The sequence below is a fragment of the Panthera leo genome, chromosome A1 (assembly GCF_018350215.1).
Source record: "Panthera leo isolate Ple1 chromosome A1, P.leo_Ple1_pat1.1, whole genome shotgun sequence".
Lineage (NCBI taxonomy): Eukaryota > Metazoa > Chordata > Mammalia > Carnivora > Felidae > Panthera > Panthera leo.
In genome coordinates, this window is record NC_056679.1 from 108,178,816 (window position 1) to 108,200,929 (window position 22,114).

The 22,114-nt window shown below is 35.4% G+C and overlaps 1 protein-coding gene across 2 annotated transcripts in view; it reads left to right on the forward strand.

Annotated features, from left to right (window-relative positions):
• The window catches only part of LYRM7 (LYR motif containing 7), a 31,039-nt gene extending 16,725 nt beyond the window's left edge, over positions 1-14,314 (forward strand). For both annotated transcript variants that reach the window (XM_042934409.1, XM_042934405.1), the window contains exons 4-5: positions 1,952-2,033; positions 12,672-14,314. In XM_042934409.1, coding sequence (XP_042790343.1) covers positions 1,952-2,033; positions 12,672-12,742 — 153 coding nt within the window. In that variant the 3' untranslated portion in view covers positions 12,743-14,314. The remainder of the gene's footprint in view (positions 1-1,951; positions 2,034-12,671) is intronic.
• Positions 14,315-22,114: the final 7,800 nt, after the last annotated feature.

Sequence of the window (22,114 nt, forward strand, 5' to 3'; positions counted from 1 at the left end):
CTAGTTCAAGCCACCATCATCTCTCACTGGATTATTACAAAAGCCTCCTAGTAGGTATCCCTGCTTTCACCCTAACTCCCTAGAGCCTATTCCTCAACACTTTTAAAAGAAGATTGTTTTATTTTTATTTATTTTTATTTTATTTTATTTTTTTATTAAGTAGACTTCACACCCAGTGTAGAGCCCAACATAGGGCTGGAATTCACGACCCTGAGATCAAGACCTGAGCTGGGATCAGAGTCGGATACTTAACCAACTGAACTACTCAGGTGCCCCAGATTGAGCCTTTTAAAATATATAAAGGTGTATCTCATCACTCTTGTACTCAAAAACCCTCATAGCTTCTCATCCCAAAGTAAAAACTAAAGTCCTTACCATGGCCTGTAAGACTGTATCATCTGACTCCTGTTAACTCCCCACTTCAGCTCACCCTCTCTCTCCTGCTCTTCCAGTCTCAGTGTGTTCTTTGAGAGCACTGGAATTCACCAAGAACTTTCCTGTCTTACGGCATTTATGCTTTTGCTTCTTCCTAGGATATTCTTCTCCAGCGTGGCCTCAAGTCTTGATTTAGTAGACCAATATATTTAATATGTCTTTCTCTTGGAATGGATCTTTTACCCATGCATGATTTTGTAACATCGTGCACCATTGACTTGGAAAATACAGGTTCACTAAGTAATGCATACCTTCCAAATGTTGACATAGTTCAATAAGTAATCTTTTAAAATTATATTTATTAATGTTAATATCCATCTCATAAGTAAAATTTCTAAGTATTGGGAAACTATCAAGCTCATGGTGGCAGATACAATTTCCCTAGAATTCTAATTTGTTCTTGAAAATTTGAATTTTGTCATTGTCAGCAAATAAAATAGAGTCCACTTACTCATTTTCAAGAAAATGTTTTCCAAATACCCAGGTCTGAATAATCATAGTTTGTCTGTCTGTGGTTCATTCAGGTCAAAATGGTAGTCCATGGAGAAAATTCTACTTTTGCTATAACTCAAACAATGCAGAAAGCTCTAGTGTCATGAAAATCATTTTGACTTCATGGTGTCTGAAAGACTTTCAAGGTACCTTAAGGGTCCACGACTTTACAAATCATTGTTCTAGTCCATTTCTTCATTTTGCATATGATAAATTCTGAAACTCAGAGTAGGTAATTAACTCAAGGCCTAATACTTAATGATAGAGCCAGATTTGGAATCCAAGTATTCTGACTTCTAATTCAGTATCATTTCTGTTGTTTATAGTACATCCAACTCTATAAAAGAAAGACTCAGCCGTCTCCTGAAGAACACAGCATTTACTCTTTTATTTAAGTTTATTTATTTTGAGAGCAAGAGAGGGTGAGAGAGAATCCCACACAGGCTCTGCAGAGCAGAGCTTGATGCCAGGCTCAATCCCATGAACTGTGAGATCATGATCTGAGCTGAAATCAAAAGTTGGATGCTTAACAGACTAAGCCACCCAGGCACCCCAAAAACAGCTTTTTAAAAAAAAATGTATTTTAATTTTATTTTAGAGACAAAGCAGAGGAGAGGGGCAGAGGGGAAGAAAGAATCTTAAGCAGGCTCCACACTGTTATTGGAGCCTGATGTGGCTCAGTCTCATGACCATGTGATCATGACGTGAGCCGAAATGAAGAGCCAAGGGCTCAACCAACCGAGTCACCGAGGAGCCCCCCAAAACAGCATTTTTAACATATAAAATACACATTCAAGAAAAAATAATCTATTTTGGAACAAAATTTGGAATGGTTGGATAAAAGTTCAAAGTACACACATGTCTATATTCTCTACACTTGGAATAGTTTTTAAAAGTTAAAGGCAGTATTACCTAAAAACAACTAAACAGTATACCTACGGTTTTCAAAATCATTGCATTCTATATGGACCATTGGGAAAAAAAAAACACCCAGAGGATTTATTATGTTTGGTTTTCTTAACAGCTAATAAAAATAGGTTCCGACGTTGAATTGTTACTCAGAACATCTGTTGTACAAGGTATTCATACAGACCACAATACACTGAGTAAGTAAAACTGTTTTCTGACTTCTATGTGTTTTAAACTATTGAGCAGTTGCAGTGCTTTTAATGCTTAATAATAAAGCAACTTGATTTTGCCAGACAATGTGGTATATCCTGTATACATTTGTTTGTTTTTTATAAATTTTATTTTTTTTAATTTTTTTTAATTTTTTTACATGTTTATTATTATTATTTTTTTTTTTTTTTTTTGAGAGAAAGAGAGAAAGAGAGACAGAGTGTGAGTGAGGTAGGGGCAGAAAGAGAGGGAGAGACAGAATCCAAAGCAGGCTCCAGGCTCCAAGCTGTCAGCCCATGTCAGAGCCTGACATAGGGCTCGAATTCATAAACCATGAGATCATGACCTGAGCCGAAGTCGGAAGCTTACAAACTGAGCCACCCAGGTGCTCCTATCCTGTATGTATTTGTAAGGCTAGTGTTTAAAATGCCAGATTATGAACTTTATTTTACCAGATTTTTTTTCTTTTTCTTTTTTAAATTTATTTTTTCTGTTTAATCTTAACTACTGGTTATATTATAGAACTATAGTTACAAAAACAGTATGACTATTTTTTCATCATATTTATTTGATGTTCTTAACAATTGTATTATCAGTTATCACTTACTTAGACTGTTTATCTTTTATTCTCTGGTTAGAGTTATTTTAATTTAGAAGAGTTGGTATTATAGAAAATGGAAATACAGTTGAGGATCCTCCATTATACCTCCAGATACCTCATAGGGCTTCAGCAGAATTTTCATTTCACATTATATTTTGTTCTCATTCCCTAAAATATCTTTGAGGACGACAACAACAACAACAACAACAAAAGATGACATTCAAATTTTTGAAAATGTTTTCTTTTTCTTTAATTAAAAAAAAAAAAAAAAGGGAGAGGGGCAGAGCAGGGAAGAGAGAGAGTATCTTAAGCAAGCTCCACACTCAGTGTGGAGCCAAACACAGGTCTTGCTCCCTTGGCCCTGGGATCATGACCTGAGCCAAAATCAAGAGTCAGATCCTAAATTGACTGAGCCACCCAGGTGTCCCAAGGTTTCTTTTTCTTTCTTTCTTTTTTTTTTCTTAAGTAATCTCAAAGTATAACATACAATCAGAAAAGTGCTCAATTATAAATATACAGCCAGGGAATTTTCACAGAGTAAAATAACCATGTAATCACCATACAAAGTAAGGTATTTCATAATATTACCAGTATTCCCCTAACTCCTCATGTCCCTTCCAGATACCCGCTTCTAATAAGCTAACCACTATCCTTACTATTAATACTATAGATTTTTAATTTAGTAAAATAAAATGTTTGAACTTTATATAAATGGATTCGTAAAGGATTACTATTTTGTCTGGCTTTTTTCAACACTGCATTTGTGACATTAATCTATTTTGTTGTGTATAACATTTCTATGAATACTGTTGGAACATATCACAGTTTATCCATGCTGTTGTTCATTTGTGTTGTTTCTAATTCTTAATGTGTAATGACTGTTGATTCCTTGAACATAATTGGATGTGCCTTTTAGTTCAAAATTTATAAATATATGAAAAATTTATGTGTGTGTGGGTATACACACGCACACACACACACACCAACACCACACTCACACACACACGCATATACATAGTTGACCCTTGAGCAGTGCAGGGGTAGGGGTGCTGACTACATTAGAAAATTCATGTGTAACTTTTGACTACCCAAAACCTTAACTACTAATAGCTTGCTGTTAATAAGAAGCCTTACCGATAACATAAACATATATGTTATAGTATCATATACTATGGTCTTACAGTAAAGTAAGCTTGAGAAAATAAAACATTATATTATAAGGAAAATACATTTATAGTACTGTACTGTACCGAAAAAATGAATGTATGATACTCCTAACCAGTTTTCCAAATTAGTTAGGCTAATTTACACTTCCAGCAGCAGTGTCTAGGACCTCAGGGTGCTTCATATCCTCACCAACACTTGGTAATCTACACCTCTTTAAGCACCCTTTCTGGTGATTGTGTTATGGTATTTGCATTGTGATTTTAATTTGCATTTCTTTGGTGACTAATAAAGTACTAGCACCCTTTCAGTTGTTAAGTGGCCATTTGGATATTCTTTTATGAAGTGACTGGTCAAATCTTTTTCCCCTTTTTCCAAGGGGTTAGCTGCCTTTTTATTACTGATTTGAAGGAATTCTTTGTATATTCTGAATATACATTCTTAGATCTATGTATTACAAGAATCTTTTGCTTAATGGCTTGCCTTTGGTTTTGGTAATGTTGCCTTTTGATGAGAAGTTCGTAATTTTAATGTAATCCAGTTTGTCTGTTTTTTCATTTATGGTTGATACTTTTCTGTCCTGTTTAAAAAATCTTTGTGTGTCTCAAGCAAGGTCATGAAGAGATATTCCTATGCTTTGTTCCAAAAGCTTTAATGTTTGATCTTTTCCATTTGGTTGTTTATATCACCTGGAGTTGGGTTTTGTATATGGTATGAGCTAGGGGGTCAAGATTTTTTTTTAGTTGAAGCATAGTTGACACAATGTTAGTTTCCGGTTTACAACATAGTGATTTGATAACTCTGTCCATGCTATGCTAACCCCAATGTAGCAACCATTCATCACAACACACTATTACACTACCATTGACTATATTCCCTATTATTTACCTTTAATCCTTGTGACTTACTCCATAACTAGAAGCCTGTACCTCCCATTCCCTTTCACCCCTTGTTGCCCATTTCCCCACTACTCTCCTTTCTGGCAACCACCGGTTTGTTCTCTGTATTTATAGGTCTCTTTATGCTTTTTTTGTTCATTGCTGTGTGTTTTTGGTTTGGTTTGGTTTGGTTTACATAGAAGTGAAATCATTTGGTGTTTGTCACAATGTTTTTACATGTGAATGTCCAATTGATCGAGCATTTATAGAGAAGACCACTTTTTCCCACTGTACTGCAGGATTACTTTTGTTATAAAATAAAATGACTATATATGCTTTCAATTGTTTCTGAACTTCATAATCTCTGCAATTAGTTTTTCTATCGATCCATCATATGCTTTAATGTCTTGATTATTACAGTCTCATAGTAAGTCTTGGTATTTAGTAATTTAAGCCCTATAAAGCTTTAAAGTTATTTTTAAGTTCATGAGGATTTATCAGAAATTATTAGATCTGAGTTGTATTCATAAGGGCAATAAATATAGTAAAAAGAAAATGCAAAACATAAAATTTGCATTACTCTAAATTGCAAATTTTAATCATTACCTTTAATCTTAATAATGATCTTTAGAGCTTTTGTGTAGTATAGCCAACATTTTATACAGGTAGTCCCTTCTAAATGTTATTATTTGAATAAAATAATATTTATTTATATGAATAAAAATTAAGTTATTTCAAACATTTAAATTGGATATATTTCAAATGCCTGGTTTTAGATGTGATAATACTGGTTTAAATTTCTTTTGATTTTTTGGTTTTCTTTATAATTTAATTTTCCCACAAGATTGAAATTTTTGAGCCTTTCATGGTAATTAGCATATAGTGCTATATTATCTTAAGAATGGCCTCATCATTCTTTCTATTAAGAGATATATGGGTCTCTTTTTCCTACTTTGTGCCTATGTCCAAGATATAACAAATTGGATTATTTAATCTACTTTAAAGTTATTTTAAGCAAATATCTCCACAAATTTTAGCAGTGTTTGTACTGGTATATAGAAATGAATTAAGATTTTGCTACTTGGCTAAAAAGTACTGTGTTGAACAGACGCAGTGGGAATAGGCAACTTTGTCTTGTTCATGATCTTAGAGGAAGAGCTTTCTGTTTTTTTTTTACCATTGACTATGATGTTATGGGCTTGTCCTATGTGACTTTTATTATGTTGGGGTGTGTTTGTACTACAGCAGTTTTGCTGAGAGTTTTTAATCATGACTGCATGTTGAATTTTGTTGAATCCTTTTTCTGCATCTTTTGCATTGATTCTATGATTCTTTTTTATTCTTCATTTTGTTAATGTGGTGTATCACAGTATTTTGCAGCTGTTGAACCATCTTTGCATCCCTGGTATAAATTCCACTTGATTGTCAAATTCTACTTAATCCACTTGATACATGATTCTTTTCATGTGTTGTTGAATTTGATTTGCTAATATTTCGTTGACGATTTTGCATCTGTTTTCATCAAAGATATTGACCTCTGATTTTCTTTTCTTGTAGTGTCCTTGTCTAGTTTTGGTATCAGAGTAATGCTGGCTTCATAAAATGAGTTTGAAAGTATTACTTCCTCTTTTGTTTCATTTACTTATTTATTTATTTTTAATCTTGACCTAAATTTTTATTTGGGCCATAAATAAGTTAAAGGATTTTATTTTAAGAAATTATTGTTTTGGGGATATCTGGGAGGCTCAGTCAGTTAAGCATCTGACTTCTGCCCAGGTCTTGATCTCACAGTTCATGAGTTCAAGTCCTGCAACAGGTGAGCTTGAGCTCCGCTTAAAGTGAGGTTCTGCCCTACTTTGGGTGAGCTCCACTTCTCTCTCTCTCTCTCTCTCTCTCTCTGCCCATTGTGGGATTGTCTCTCTCTCTCTCTCTCTCTCTCTCTCCCCATTGTGGGATTGTCTCTCTCTCTCTCTCTCTCTCTCTCTCTCTCTCTCTCTGCCCCTCCCTCACTTGCACCCTCTCTCTCTCAAAAAATAAATAAAATAAAGTGATTAAAAAAAAAAGAAATTACTTTTTTGGGGGCACCTGTGTGACTCAGTCAGTGTCTCACTTTGGCTCAGGTCATGATCTCATGGTTAATGAGTTCGAGCCCCACATTAGGCTTGCTGCTTTCAGTGCATAGCTCACTTTGGATCCTCTGTCCCTCTCTCTTTCTGCCCTTCCCCACTTGTGCTCTCTCCCTCTCAAAAATAAATAAAACATTAAAAAAAAGAAATTACTCTTTAACTGATAAATTTCATATGACCATAATAAGGTTTTTAGGGGCCTCTAAAGTACAGGAAATAAATCATGGTCTCGATGTAGTTCTTTTTCAAGATCTGACAACTTCAATAAACTTAATGTTGTTATGGCACATTGATATCTAACATAGAGAACAAAGTCAAGGATTTTATAATCAGTAAAGAAACATTACAGTGAAAAATAGTATACAGCATGTAAATCTGCCTCTTATATATTTGTCCTAATGAAAGTGCTAGCAGGTACTTTAGAAAAATTCTATTGTAGGGCACCTTTTGATTCCAAAGGTTACCTAATAAGGTGAATTGGGTTAAGGGATGGAGTAATGAATATTTGACAAGTTTTCTGGTTATTTACCACTTTCTGAATTGCTCATTTTGTTTCAGAAATTTCCATCTCAGTGAGTTCTAAATTTCCATTATAGAATCTAGAAAATTCAGGGGCTCCTGGATGGCTCAGTCATTTAAGTGGCCGACTTTGGCTCAGGTCATGATTTCATGGTTTGTGGGTTTGGGCCCTATGTTGGGCTTTATGGTAACAGCTTGGAGGCTGGAGCCTGCTTCAAATTCTGTATCTCCCTCTTTCTCTGCTCCTCTCCTACTCATATTCTGTCTCTCTCTGTCTCTGAAAAATAAACATTAAAAAAAATTTTTTTATAAGAATCTGGAAAATTCAGTTCCTTGGTTTTCTTTGAAGTTCAGTCATGGAAGGGCACCTGGGTGGCTCAGTTGGTTAAGCATCTGACTTTAGCTCAGGTCATGATCTCATAGCTTGTGGGTTTGAGCCTCAGGCTGTATGCTGACAGCTTAGAGCTGCTTCGGATTCTGTGTCTCTCTCTCTCTCTGCCCTTCCCCACTCGTGCTCTGTCTCTCTTAAAAATAAATAGATGTTAAAAAAAAAAATAAAGTTCAGGCATGGAATTTGACATAGGTGCAGTACATTCACTCATACTCAGAAATGAACTTGAGAAAAGATGGTTGGCATACAATCTGTTTTGCTGGCAGTAATGGCAGAGTCAATTTACTGATTCAGAAGTGGCACTGGTGTGGTGGCAGAAGCAGATGTAGTAAAATTTAGTTTCCAGCAGCATCTGAAATGTAGCATCTTTTGTTCCATGGTGATAGAAGTGATGGCAGTTTCTTGTAGGGGCCAACAGGCAGCAGCAGTTTTCATCATCAAGCCAGTTTTGTGGTATGGATTTGTACATTGTTCCTGGAAGCTTAGCCTTAAGCATGCCTGATTCTTAAGCCCTTACAATAATTGCATGAGTTAGACCAAAAACCTTTTTAATAAATGCCTTTTCTGCTTAATCAGCCAGAGTCAGCTTCTGTTACTTTTAACTAAGAACAACAGAAGTTGTTACCAAAAGTGAGGTGCTGTGCGATTAGTTGAATGGAAGGCACAGACACAGGTGGATATGACTGTTATGGATCTCACCTTTACAGTCTTTAGGCTGGTGGCCTTTGTTATGTAGTGATGAAACATGAGGTAAGTGCCTCGTAGTGTTTCTTGAAACACACCAAGTACCAGCTGAAGCTATAGGAATAAGAGAAATAACCAGAATGTCATGGTGTTCTGGTTATATCTTCCTGCTTTCAGCAGAATATTGAAAAAGAGAATGAATGCAGATTAAGCTAGTTGCTACGAAGCAAAGATGGAAGGAAGTGCTGTTTTGCTAAGGGCACTTTTCTGTCTGTGTCCTGATGGAGAATCCTATACTTTAGATTTAGAGTCTTGCAGTGTTGAAGATGAGAATTGCTCTTACCTACTAACACTATAGCCAATACAAGCCGGGGCTTTTGAGTTCTGACATGAAATAAGATCCTTGCCTCAAGCCATTCTCATTTGTCAGGCAAAGATCAGATATACAGTGCATTTACTCACTGGAGCCTATAGTTTTTCATTACTTTAAGAAGTATGCATTAGGGGCACCTGGGTGGCTCAGTCGGTTAAGCGGCCGACTTCGGCTCAGGTCATGATCTCACGGTCCGTGAGTTCGAGCCCCGCGTCGGGCTCTGTGCTGACAGCTCAGAGCCTGGAGCCTGTTTCAGATTCTGTGTCTCCCTCTCTCTCTGCCCCTCCCCTGTTCATGCTCTGTCTCTCTCTGTCTCAAAAATAAATAAATGTTAAAAAAAATTAACAAAAAAAAAAAAAGAAATATGCATTAATCTAAGGGTTGGGGAATGGGCAGAACGTAGAGGCCATTACCAAAGAATGAAAATCTTCATGCTTAAAAACCTATGACTACCTATACATGGAAATGACTAGAAAAAAAAATAAATTTGGAGCTTATAAAGTTTTTAAATGAATTATATTGCCAAGAAACCCCAAGTCTGGCTAGCTCACTTTAACTCTTAAGGCCATCCCTGGACCCTTGAACATATATCAATAGCAAGTGGATTGTGAAAGCTTCACAGTCTCAACGAAGAGGATCTTCCCCAGTATCCCACCTCTGGACAAGGATGCCCCTAGCATACGGAACCAGGAGCCTTGAAGAAGAGAGGACAGGAGAAGGTCTTTTAGTCTCCCACAAAACAGGATAGGTGCTGCCAGATTGGCTAACTAGGGAATATATCGCTTGGCAAAAGCAAGAAGTCCTTGCTCTTCCTGTCCAGCAGGATTTAGGATTTGCTGTGGTACAGTGACTGCTGTGTTTCCTATTCCAGTTTTTCATTGCTGTGTCTATACTACCATGTGAGCCCTGGGTAGACCTAAGGGAAAGACTAGTACATCAGCCAGAAATACTTGATTTAAACCTGGTGGATAAGACTTTGGGGGTTGTAAATGGATATATTCTGTGTATGCACCAAAGGGTATATATTCATGTTGTGTAGACAGGAGGGTGGACCACTTGTATTCACTATCCATTCCTTCTTACTAGCTGAAAACTTTTGTTCAGGGTGCAGTGTGCCAAGACAAAAAAAAAAAAAAAAAGGTTATTTCTCAGGCGACAGGACACCTTTCTGGCCAACATAAGCAATTGTGTACTGGATGCTGCTTGCAAGAAAGCTATTGTTTTCCTGTTAAAAAGTCATAAACCAACCTAGCTCTCACCTTTTGCCCTTTTCCCTTCTCCTTGCCTGGAGAGCAGATGTGATGTCACAGCAGCAGTAAAGACAAAAACCACGCATGAAGGATAGCACAACAGGAATGTAAAAAGAGCCTGGCTTCTTAGTGGTAGTAAAGACCCGTAGTAGCCCAGGACTGCCTTAATTCGTATTTCTTGATGTGTGAGAAAATTAAATCTCTTACTTTTTTAAACTACTGTTTGTTGTACTTTTGGTTAATGTCTTTTCCACCAGACTGTAGACTCTTTGAAGCTGAATAGGCTTTTTTTTTTTTAAATTGAAGTATAATTGACATATAACATTATTAGTTTCATTTCTACAACATGATTCCATATTTGTACATATGGCAAAATGACCACCACAATAAGTCTAGTTAATGTCTGTCCTCTACATAGTTACAAATTGTTTTTCTTGAGATAAGGACTTTTAAGATGTACTCTTAGTAGCTTTCAAATACAGTATTATTAACTATTGTTACCATGCTGTCCTGAAAAGACTATTATATATTCATCTCTGCATCTTCATTTCATGATGTAATGTTCAGCATAAAATAGGCACATATATGTTTGATAAGTGAAACAATTTATTGCCATTGTTACTAAGTTAAAACCTAATCTATAATTTGCTCTCTGGTGATATCTCCCAAGATTTGGTAAAAGCAGATGAGATATAAAATATTTATTTAACTGGTTTTCATTTCAGTAAGCCACATTTACGACCTGGCTCATAAGAACATTATTTTTAGTTAGATCAGTTATATTTTCCTTTCGAATTAAATTTATTTTAGTGACACCTTTTAGAAATTTTTTTTTTAGTAATTCAAATTTACAGAAAAGATGCAAGAGAAGTTGAAGGGTATGGATACTTCCTTTACTGAAATTTCACAAATGCTAACATTTACCACATTTGCTTTATTATTCCTCCCTCATTTTTTTTCCTGGATGTTCTGACAGTACATTGCAGACATAATGCCTCTTTACCCCCAAATGATCATTTTTAAAATCATGATAGCCCGCTAAGATTATATTTGGAGAAAGAGTGTATTTCTTAAAAATACTTTCATATATATTTGCTAAACTTGCAAGGAGATTCTCTTATAAAACCACAGTATAATTATCAAAACCACAATATTAACATTGATACAACTGTATCATTTGCATGTTTTCATTTGTCCTAACTTGTCTTCCATACCAGAAGAAAAAAATTTTCCTTCTGGTCTAGGATCCATTGAGGATCACACAAATAGCATTTAGTCACCATGTTTTTTAGTCTTAATCTGAAGCAATTCCTCAATCTTTCTTTCTTTCATGACCATGATTTTTTTTGAGAGAGAGACAAAAACAGAGAGCACGAGTGGGGGAGAGGGGGAGAGAGAGAATTCTTTCAAAAATTTTTTTTAACATTTGTTTGTTTTTGTGAGAGAGAGAGAGAAAGAGAGCATGAGCAGGGGAGAGGCGGAGACAGAGGGAGACACAATCTGAAGTGGGCTCCAGGCTCCATGCTGACACCACAGAGCCCAACACGAGGCTTGAACTCACAAACTGCGAGATCATAACCTGAGCTGAAGTCAGACGCTTAACCAGCTGAGCTACCCAGGTGCCCCGAGAGAGAGTGAGAGAGAGAGAGAGAGAGAGGGAGGGGGAGAGAGGGAGAGAGGGGAGAGAGGGAGAGAGGGGAGAGAGGGAGAGAGGGGAGAGAGGGAGAGAGAGAGGGAGAGGGGGGAGAGAGAGAGAGAGAGAGAGAGACAAGTTTTAAGCAGCCTCCACACTCAGCTTGGAGTCTGATGCAGGGCTCCATTCCATGACCCTGGGATCATGACCTGAGCTGAAATCAAGGGTTGGACACTCAACCTACTGAGCCACCCAGGGGCCCCTGACAGAGTAGGCACCTGACAGAGTATACCCAAGTTATTTCATAGAAAGTGATGTGAGCATTTTTTTTTATCATGATACCTGAATTAACCTCTTCAGGGAAAAAAAGGGAAAATCAATGGTCTCAAAATTTTGGATCTCAGTTGACCTTCAGCAAGATATGTTACTGAAGACTCATATTTTTTGTTGTTGTTGTTTAACTGTGTTTCTCAGTGGGGAACTGTTGACATTTTCAACAGGATAGTTCTTCACTGCACCAAATTGTCCCATACATCCCTGGCTCCTACCCACTAAATGCAGGCAGCATTCTTCAGTTGGTGTGACCACCCAAAACACCCCCATGTGAGAACTACTATTCTGTAAAATTTAGGATCTTTAAATTAGAGAAACAGTCTTGCTTTTTATATAATAGGCATTTAAACAAATTTCCTGTTGATTATTTTAATTATCAGTAATCTGTCATCAGATAGGTGATAATGTGCTTTAGCCTAATTCTGTTCACGTAATTAGTTATATTTAATAAATGATAAAAGGTTCAGTTGATCATATATGTTTTAATATAATCTGAAATGAGAATTCTGTTAACAGTTTCCATTTAAAATCAAGGACTTCACCCTAGAAATTAACGCAAGTATTTATGGAAGATCTACCTTAAAATTCAATATTTTACTGTTAAAAAGTTTAGGGGGAAATGAATGTATGTTCATTTTCATGATGTCAATTACTCTTTTTGTTTTTCTTTCAGAATTGGTCCCTAGGAAAGAACTCCTTATAGAAAATGTGCCATACTGTGATGCACCAACTCAGAAAAAATGAGTTTTCTAGGATAAACTCAAGCTTTGTAGTTTTTAATCTTAAATATATAACTCTGGCAAAAGTTTTGGAAATGGAAATATTCCTCTTAGAACTGGCCTGTTGAAAATGAATGAAGTATTGCATCATAATTAAATTTCACATTAAAAGAACATTGCTGAAAACTGCAGAACATAGTTAAATATTTCTAGACAGCATTAGATAAGAAGACCTGTAATTTGCATATAAAATCAAAATTTATAAAGTAAAATGAACGCTTAGGGAGGCATGTCATACTCATTTCTCTTTGACCTTGATGAGTATTTTAGTCTCACCATAACTAAGAGTGCAGTGTTTTGACAAGTTGGTGGGTTTTCCTCCCATGTGAAATGAAACTGTTAGATTAAAATTATTAGATTAAATTTATGATTAGTCCCACAAACCTTAAATTAGTAAAAAATCATAGCATATACCAACTCTCTATAGAAAGCAGCCTTTGTTTCCTGTAAAGCATTGACATTATTTCTGTAATTATTCTAAAAAATAATTATACACTTTCGTTTCAGAGGGTTCTCTGTTCCTGTAAAGACATTTTTTTTCATAAGTCTTCTGAAGATAGATGAATAAAATATCAAAATCACCTAGGATCACTGTGGAATAAATCCGAATTTTTTTAGGAAGGAGTGACCCTTGATCAAACTATATAATATAGCCTTAGTAGAAATAGCTGTACTTAGACATAGCTAGACTTTATAATGAAAATGTAACACATGGCTCCATTCTTTCCATTTTAATCAATAAACTTAAATGGCTTTTTTTCCCCACATGTCCCATCCCTCCCTGACAAGATTGGGAATATCACAGAACAGTTTGTCATTGTACCCTCTAATGGTAGGAATTATAAAATTGTATTTAATAATCTTCTTGTTTTTCTTTTATCTGTGTGTCTTTACCATTCTCTGTTCTTAGTGAACAGTGTGTTCTTTCCTAATTCCCTGATAAGTTTTCCCAATAACAATACAGAGTTTTAAATTTTTGCAAGATTCTTTTTTTTCTTTAATATTTATTTTTGAGAGAGAGCACAAACAGGGGAGGGGCAGAGAGAGAGAGAGAGAGGGCGAGTGAGAATCCAAAATTGATTTTGCTCTGACAACAGGGCTCGAATCCATGAACTGTAAGATCATGAGCAGAGCTGAAACCAAGAGGCAGACGCTTAATCAACTGAGCTACCCACGCACCCGTAAAATGTTTGCAAGATTCTTGATGCAAGCTTTGTTTGTTGGCAAAACATGGGTATATCCATTCTGGATATGAAATGTTAGGTTTTAACATAATTTAATTTTAAAACATAATAAAATAATTTAATTTTAGAAAATCAAAGATTTTTCTAAATTCCTTAGACATATTATACTTAACATTAAGCCATCGACTATCTTTAATGCCTTCTAATACTTTTGAGGAGAGTAGTTAGTAGTCTGTGAAATGGTTTATACATGTCAAAAGATTTGCTATGTTAGTTTTTCATCTCCTATGTATATTTGTTACTTATGTGGAAATTATACCTACATAAAAATAAAAGTTGTTTGCTATTTGAAATGTGCCTTTATAAAAGTATGCTGAAAGTTGTCATAATACCATCACTGGTAATTTTCCTGACTTACTACTGTTTCATTAAGTATATTATATATTTTAAGGAAAGTTGCCTGACCTAGGTTAATTTAACATATTTTAATTATTTCCGTATTATTGAACAGTTTTAGCAGTTCTTAGCTTTCTCTCTTTAATCTTAATTCCCTTGTTCAATTCTTCACTCACATTAATTTAAATATCTCAACAGGGTTTGTTTTTTTTTTTTAATAGTTACCATTAAGAGCAATAGAGGTTAATAATTCATAGGTTTATTTTATTAAAGTAGTGGCTTTGAGATTTTCTCCAAGATACATGTTTTAGATATCTAAGAGAAAAGATCCTGTTTATATTAGCAAACAAAACTATAAAATAGAAATAGATTTTTTAGAGGTTCCTGGATGGCTCAGTTGGTTAAGCTGCTAACTCTTGATTTTGGCTTGAGTCATGATCTCATGGTTTGTGAGATTGAGCTTTGCATTGGGCTCCGCACTGCAGTGCAGGACCTGTTAGGGATTCTCTATCCCGTCTCTGTCTGTCCTCCTTGAGCAGATAATAAATAAATTTAAAAAAAAAAAGGAAATGGACTTTTTTTAAAAAAAGCTGTAACTTAAAAATGAAAGATATACTATGTTCCTAGATGGGACAATTGAAAATTATGGAAGTGAACAGTTCTTTAAATGTTACCTATCAAAATCCCCAAAGATTGGAAGTCTGTCTAAATAAAAATATATAACTTGTACACTCTGTGAAAGCTACTATAAATAAAGTTTACAGAAGATACTTGCTACCAACATAATGATTAAAATAGTTAAGATGTGGGGCGCTTTGGTGGTCAGTCAGTTAAGCTTCAGACTTCAGCTCAGGTCATGATGTGGCAGTTTGTGAGTTCAGACACCATGTCAGGCTCTGTGCTGACAGCTCAGAGCCTGGAGCGTGCTTCAGATTCTGTCTGTCTGTCTGTCTCTCTCTCTCTCAAAAGTAAACATTAAAAAGATAGTTAAGATGTAAATGTTCCTATGACTCAGTAAAAGATAACTCAGTGGAAAATGATCAAATGATATAAATTAAAAGTTCACAGAAGAAGAAATATTAAGCCTCACTAGTGATCAGAGAAATGTAAATTAAAACAAAATGAAACAATTTTGTTCATCAAATTTGCAAAAGCTAAAGAAGCTCAAGATACCCAATATTTTTAAAGGTCATAGGGTGTGAGGAAATGGGCAATCTCATATTTCTGGAAAGGATGTAAGTGATAGGGCTTTTTTGAAAGGAAATTGACATCAAAATTTAAAATAAATATATTGTTCAGTCTTTATGTCAGTAGCACACAGGAGTGCTAATAAATGAACACTCAGATATATTTACAGAAATTTCGGTAACATTATTTATAATTAAAAAAAATTGATAATAGCCTAAATTTCCAAACTTGGGGCGGAGAATTAAAGGAAATAGAGTTCTGGGATACTACACAACAGTTCAAAAATTGATGCAAAATATATATATTATCAACTGAAAGAAGCAAGTCACAGAATATATGTTCTCTATGAATCCATTTACATACAAAAGAACTACTTTGCACAGGTTTGTGCATATACAGTAAAATCTTGGGTTGCGAGTAACTTGTTCTGTGAGTGTTCCACAAGACGAGCAAACATTTCTAATAAATACTAACTTGATAAACGAGCAATGTTCTGCAGTATGTGTAGTACATGATGCCGAATGTCACATCACAACTGAGCCGATGGTTCTTGAAATTCACTTAGGTATACAAGTGCTTTGGATTATAAGCATGTTTCTGGAATGAATTATACTTGTAAACCAAGGTTTTACTGTATATACAAATGAATAGAAATATACATGCTTAATGTTACTACAGTTGACCTTTGAACAACAAGGGCTTGAACTGCACAGATCCACTTATACATAGACTTTTTTTTATAGAGTACAATACTATAAATGTATTTTCTTGTCTTTATGATTTTCTTAATATTTTCTCTAGCTTTTTTTTTTTAAAGAATACAGTATATAATGCTTGTATAAAATATGTGTTAATCAACTGTTACTGTTAAGGCCAACAAGTAGGCTATTAGTTATGTTTTGAGGCATATCAAAAGTTATATGTGAATTTTTGACTGCACAAAGTTCAGCTCCCCTAACCCCCATATTGTTCAAGGGCCAAGTGTAGGTAGGTAGGAAAATGAGATTTGATGAAAGGACTGATAAATTGAGGATTTTTATTAGGATAACTCTTGCATGTTTAAATATTTTTTACAGTGAGTGTATCAATGTATAATTTTTAAAGGACAGTACTTAAGCTGCTAGTGATTTATTTATTTATTTATTTATTTATTTTATTTTTTATTTTTTTAACATTTATTTTTGGGACAGAGAGAGACAGAGCATGAACTGGGGAGGGGCAGAGAGAGAGGGAGACACAGAATCGGAAGCAGGCTCCAGGCTCTGAGCCATCAGCCCAGAGCCTGATGCAGGGCTCGAACTCACGGACCGCGAGATCGTGACCTGAGCTGAAGTTGGACACTTAACCGACTGAGCCACCCAGGCGCCCCTAGTGATTTATTTAAAACTTAATTATCAAATAGTTCAGATATCAGCATCTAGTGTATGAGACACTCATGAGCCTAATTCCCACATTTGACAGATGTTAACATTTTGCCATATTTGTTTAAAGAGCTCCTTCCTTGTAAGACACAAAACCTTAAAAAGTTAAAGTCCCACCTCTCTTTTCTTTCGCCTGCCTCTTTTCAGGTATAATTACTGTTTTACAGTTCATGGATATCATTCCCATACTTGTTTTTATACTTTTACCAAATGTGCATGTGTTCAAAACAATATATAGTGTTGTTTTGTGGTTTTAAAATGAAAATAAATGGTGTTATACTTTATGTGTTCTCGAGCTTATTTTCATCATACATGAGGTTTTAGAGATTATTTTTAAAAATTTTTTATATGAGATCTATTTTGTTGCATAAATAGCTAGGTCTTTTACTTTTATGTCTTATTCCATTGTAAGAATAAACTAGTTTATCCATGTCTCTTGATGAACAGTAGTATTGTTTTGTTTTTTGATATTGCAAACAAATTTACCAAAGATTCCAGCATGTGGATTTTGTACCCAAAGTTTACCTGAATATACACAAGGAAACAGAACCGTTGAGTCATAGGGTATGTACATACTCAATTCTTGCTAGAATTTTTAAATTGTTCTTATTTTTTTTTTTTAATGTTAGAGAACACAAGCAGGGAAGAGGGGCAGAGGAAGAGAGAGAATTTTAAGCAGGCTCCACACTTAGCATGGATCCCAGTGGCAGGGCTCGATCCCACATCCCTGGGATCATGATCTGAGCCAAAATAAAGAGTTGGTTGCTCACCTGACTGAGCCACCCAGGTAACTCTTAAATTGTTCTTTAAAGTAGTTGTACCACTTTATATTCTAGTCAACACTGTATGAGAAGCCCCGTTTTTCCATATCTTCACTGTTAGTGTTATATAGGACTTTTCACATTTTTTGTCAAATATTTGGATATGAAATGGTATCATTTTTTTTTAAGTTTATTTATTTTCAGAGAGACAGTACGAGTGGGGGAGGGCAGTGAGGGAGGGAGAATCCAAAGCAGGCTCCATGCTGCCTCACAGAGCCTGGTGAAGAGCTTGAACCCACAAAACCCTGAGATCATGACCTGAGCCAAAACGAAGAGTCAGACGCTCAACCGACTGAGCCACCCAGGTGCCCCATGAAATGGTATCATGTTTTAATTTGGATTTCTGTATTACTGGTGAGATCATCTTGTACTTACTGGTCATTACAGTTTTCCTTTATGAATGTGTGTTCATATCCTTTGTCCTCCTTTTTCTTTTGGATTGTCTGGCTATTTCTCACTAATCCTTTTTATATGTTCTGGGTACTAATCTTGTGTTTGTTATCTGTAAATGCTTTCTTCCATAACGTGACTTGTCTTTTAACACTGTTTATCATCAACCTGTATTATGGGAGTTTATTTTAGTGTATCCATTTTAAAAGATTTTTTATTAATTTTGCTTTTGTACCTTTTTAAATAATATTTTATACTCCATAGGCATAAAGATGTTCTAAAACATTTTCCTCTGAACATTAAGGTTTTGCTTTCTATATTTGGGACTTAATGCCATCTAGAATTTATTTTTATTTATATATGAGGGAGGGATTTAGTTTTACCTTTTTTATTGGAAAATTTTGCCTCAGGATCATTTATTGGATAACCCATCCTTTTTCTGATTACGTGTAAAAGAACTTTGATCATATCTCAAGTTACAATATATTAGAATCATTTAAGGACATAGCTATTTACGGACTTGGTTTCTACAATTATCCCTCTTCTCCCCCAAATCCTCCCCCCCCCCCCCCACTGGATTGTTCTCAATGGCATTCAACATTCCAGAATATTTCCTTTGTTTAAAAAAAACTTTATTGAACCCACCTCTGCCCTCGAGCTTCAACACTACATTTTTCTGCAGTTTTTACTAAGAGGTTTCTGTCCTTATCAGCACTTCTCTCCCCATTCTATCTTATACAGACCCCACTCAAGGCTTAATCTCTACCACTGCAATCAAACCCTTCTTGTCCCAGTTACTGGTGACCTCCACTTAGAAGTCCAAAGGTCAGTTTTTAGTTCTTATTTTATTCATCCTCTCAGTAGCAGTTGGCATAATCAATCACTCCCTCTTTTTTGAACAGAGACCTAGACACTCATTTACTATAAACCTATTGTATGATACAAACATGGACCCAAGTAACAAAAATGCCTGCCTTGTCTTCTATTTGTTATTTTAGAGCCACTCTCCTCCTTTCTTGACCCTGGTCTCAGCCTCCTCTGTGAGGACTGACTGTGTAAACCAGCTCCAAGTGGCTTCTGTACTTTCTGACTTTTGGTTGGTTGGGCTAATGGGGGATGCTGGCAGGTATCAGGAGGGAGGAAAATGAGGGCAGTTATTTATCTGTCTGACTGTATCCCTGAGAAGTTGCCTCAGGCTGTACTATCCTCAAAGCTTCTCTCAAGGTGGGTTCTGTACAGTTCTTGCCTTCCAGTTTGCGTAAGAGCTTCCCTTTCCTTTTTAGGCCTGGGGTTGCAACAGCTTATCTGCTACTATCCACATGGGTTCCCCTACACTCAAAGTTTTATAAATAGTGACTTTACATGTAAATCTTTCTCAAACTTCCATATTTTTTTTTCAAACTGCCATATTTTAATTCACTAATTCACTGCCCTGAGGAAACTTACTTATGGAGGTGAGAGACAGATGATAGGCAAAATTAACAAGTAAATTAGAAGGTGATACGTAATGTGGAGAAAGATAAGGCAGGAAAGGGAGATAGGGAAGCTGGGAACAATAAGGTGTTGCAATTTTAAATGTGATCAGGGAAGGTCTCACCAAGAAAGTGATAGTTGAGCAAAGACAAGGGTATGAGGGATCTAGACATACATATATGTAAGGGGAGAGTTTTCCCTTACAGCAAACTGCTAGTGCAAGGTTCCTAACACTGGCTCATGCCTACTGTCATGGAAGAAAGCCCAGTGACAGGAGGAAAGTGACTTACGGAAAGAGTAGTAGTAGATGCAGTCATAGAAATGATATGATAGAAAGAGCTGGGGAGTAGATGCCAGGTTATTTGGGCTATTACAAAGACTATGGTTTTCACTCTTATCAAAATGAGAGCCATTAGATGATTTTCGAGAAGAGAAGTGATATCTGATTTTAAGTCTTAAAGAGCTCACTTTGGCTTTTGTGCTGAGAATAGACTATGGGGCAGGGTTGATTGCAGGGATATGAATTAGAAGTCTGTTGAATAAATCTAGATAAGAGGTGATAATGGCTTAGGCCACAGTGGCAGCACTGATAGTGGTGAGAAGGGGCACAATTCTGGGTATATTTTCATAGAGCTCATGGTGTTGTTATGTGAAGTGAGACAACAAGGAGTCAGATAATTTCCAAGAGTTTTGGCCTGAGCAACTAGAAATACATTGTTGCTATCAATTACTATGGTTAAAAACAGACTAAGTTTGTGAAAAATCAGGAAATTAGTTTTAGACATGTATTGATTGAAATGCCTATTAGATATCCAAGTGGAGATACTAATAAGACATTAAATGTAACCTCTGTATTTCAGGAAATTGTCTGGGCTGGAAATACATATTTGGGAACCATTAATACAGATAAAGTACTTAAAACCATAATACTGGATGAAATCACCAAGAAATTGAATTTAGATAGAAAAGGAAAGTTGAGTCCTGGGATACTCCAGTGTTGGGGTTAAGGAGATAAAGAACAACAAGCACCAGAAACAGAAAAATTTCCAGTAAGGTAGGAGGAAAACAAAAAGAAGGTAGAATAGAGGTTGGCAGACTGTGGCTCACAGAGTAAATTTGACCCACTGCCTTTTTTTGTAAGTAACATTTTATTGGAATACTACCACACTTGTCCATTTACATGTTTTCTATGGCTGCTTCCATACTATAATGCCATCATTGAGTAATTTCCTCCATAAAACCTAAAATTGCTATCCGTTCCCATACAGAACAAGTTTTTGACCCCGGGTGTAGAGTCCTGGAAGCCAAGTGAAAAAAATGTTTCATTGTAGAGGGAATGATTGCAGTGTAATTGCAATTTAAAAATTCCAGTAGGATTTAGAAGCATGAAGGTGGTTTTGATCCCTTAGGCAAGAGAATTTCAATGAAATAATTGGAGAAAGTTATGCTCATGTTGATTCTACCCAAATTGATCTTTAAATTCATTGTGATCACAGTTGAAATTGCTGTAGGATTTTTTGACGAACTAATAAAATTTACTCAGAAATTTATGAGGAATAATAAAGGTCCATAAATAGCTAAATCAGCTATAACAGAAGAGTAAAATTAGATATCCGTATGCAAAAAATGGAATTTTGATCCATACCTCACACTATATATAAAAATTAATTCAAAATTTGTCATAGACTTAAATATAAAACCTAAAACTGTAAAACTTCATAAAGTAACAGGAGAAAATCTTTTTCGGCTTTGGATTAGACACAGATTTCTTAGATATAACACAAAATGCACCATACATAAAGAAAAAATAAACTGGACTTTATCAAAATTAAAAAACTTTGCTCTGTGAAAGGTAACTGTAAGAGAATGAAAAGATAACCCACAGACTGAGAAAAAATATTCACACATCATAAACTGATAAAGAATTTGTATCCCAAATATATAAAGAACTCTTAAAATCAGGGAACAAGCTAATTTTTGAAACAGATAAATATTTGAAAAAATTATCAAGTTATCAAAAAAATTAAGTTATAAAAGTGGAAAATACGCACATGAAAAGATGCTCAACGTTAGTCATTAGAAATTAAAATCACAATTAGATACTGCTATACACCTTTTCTGGTAGCTAAAATTAGAATGAGTGACCATACCACAGACTGACAAGGATCCAGAGGAACTGAAATCCCCATACATTGCTGGTGGGAATGCAAAATGGCTGAACAACTTTGAAAAACTACTAAGAAGCTAAACACATACTCCCAGTATAATCCAGGTATTTACATAAGAAAAATGAAAGCATTTATCCACGTGGAGACTTATTTATATTATATTGCACAAGAAAGGAAACCATCAACAAGATGAAAAGATAACCTATAGAATTGGAGAAAATATTTATAAAGCATATCTCATAAGGGGCTAATATCCAAAAATATATAAAGAACTTAACTCAAGAGCAAGAAAAAAA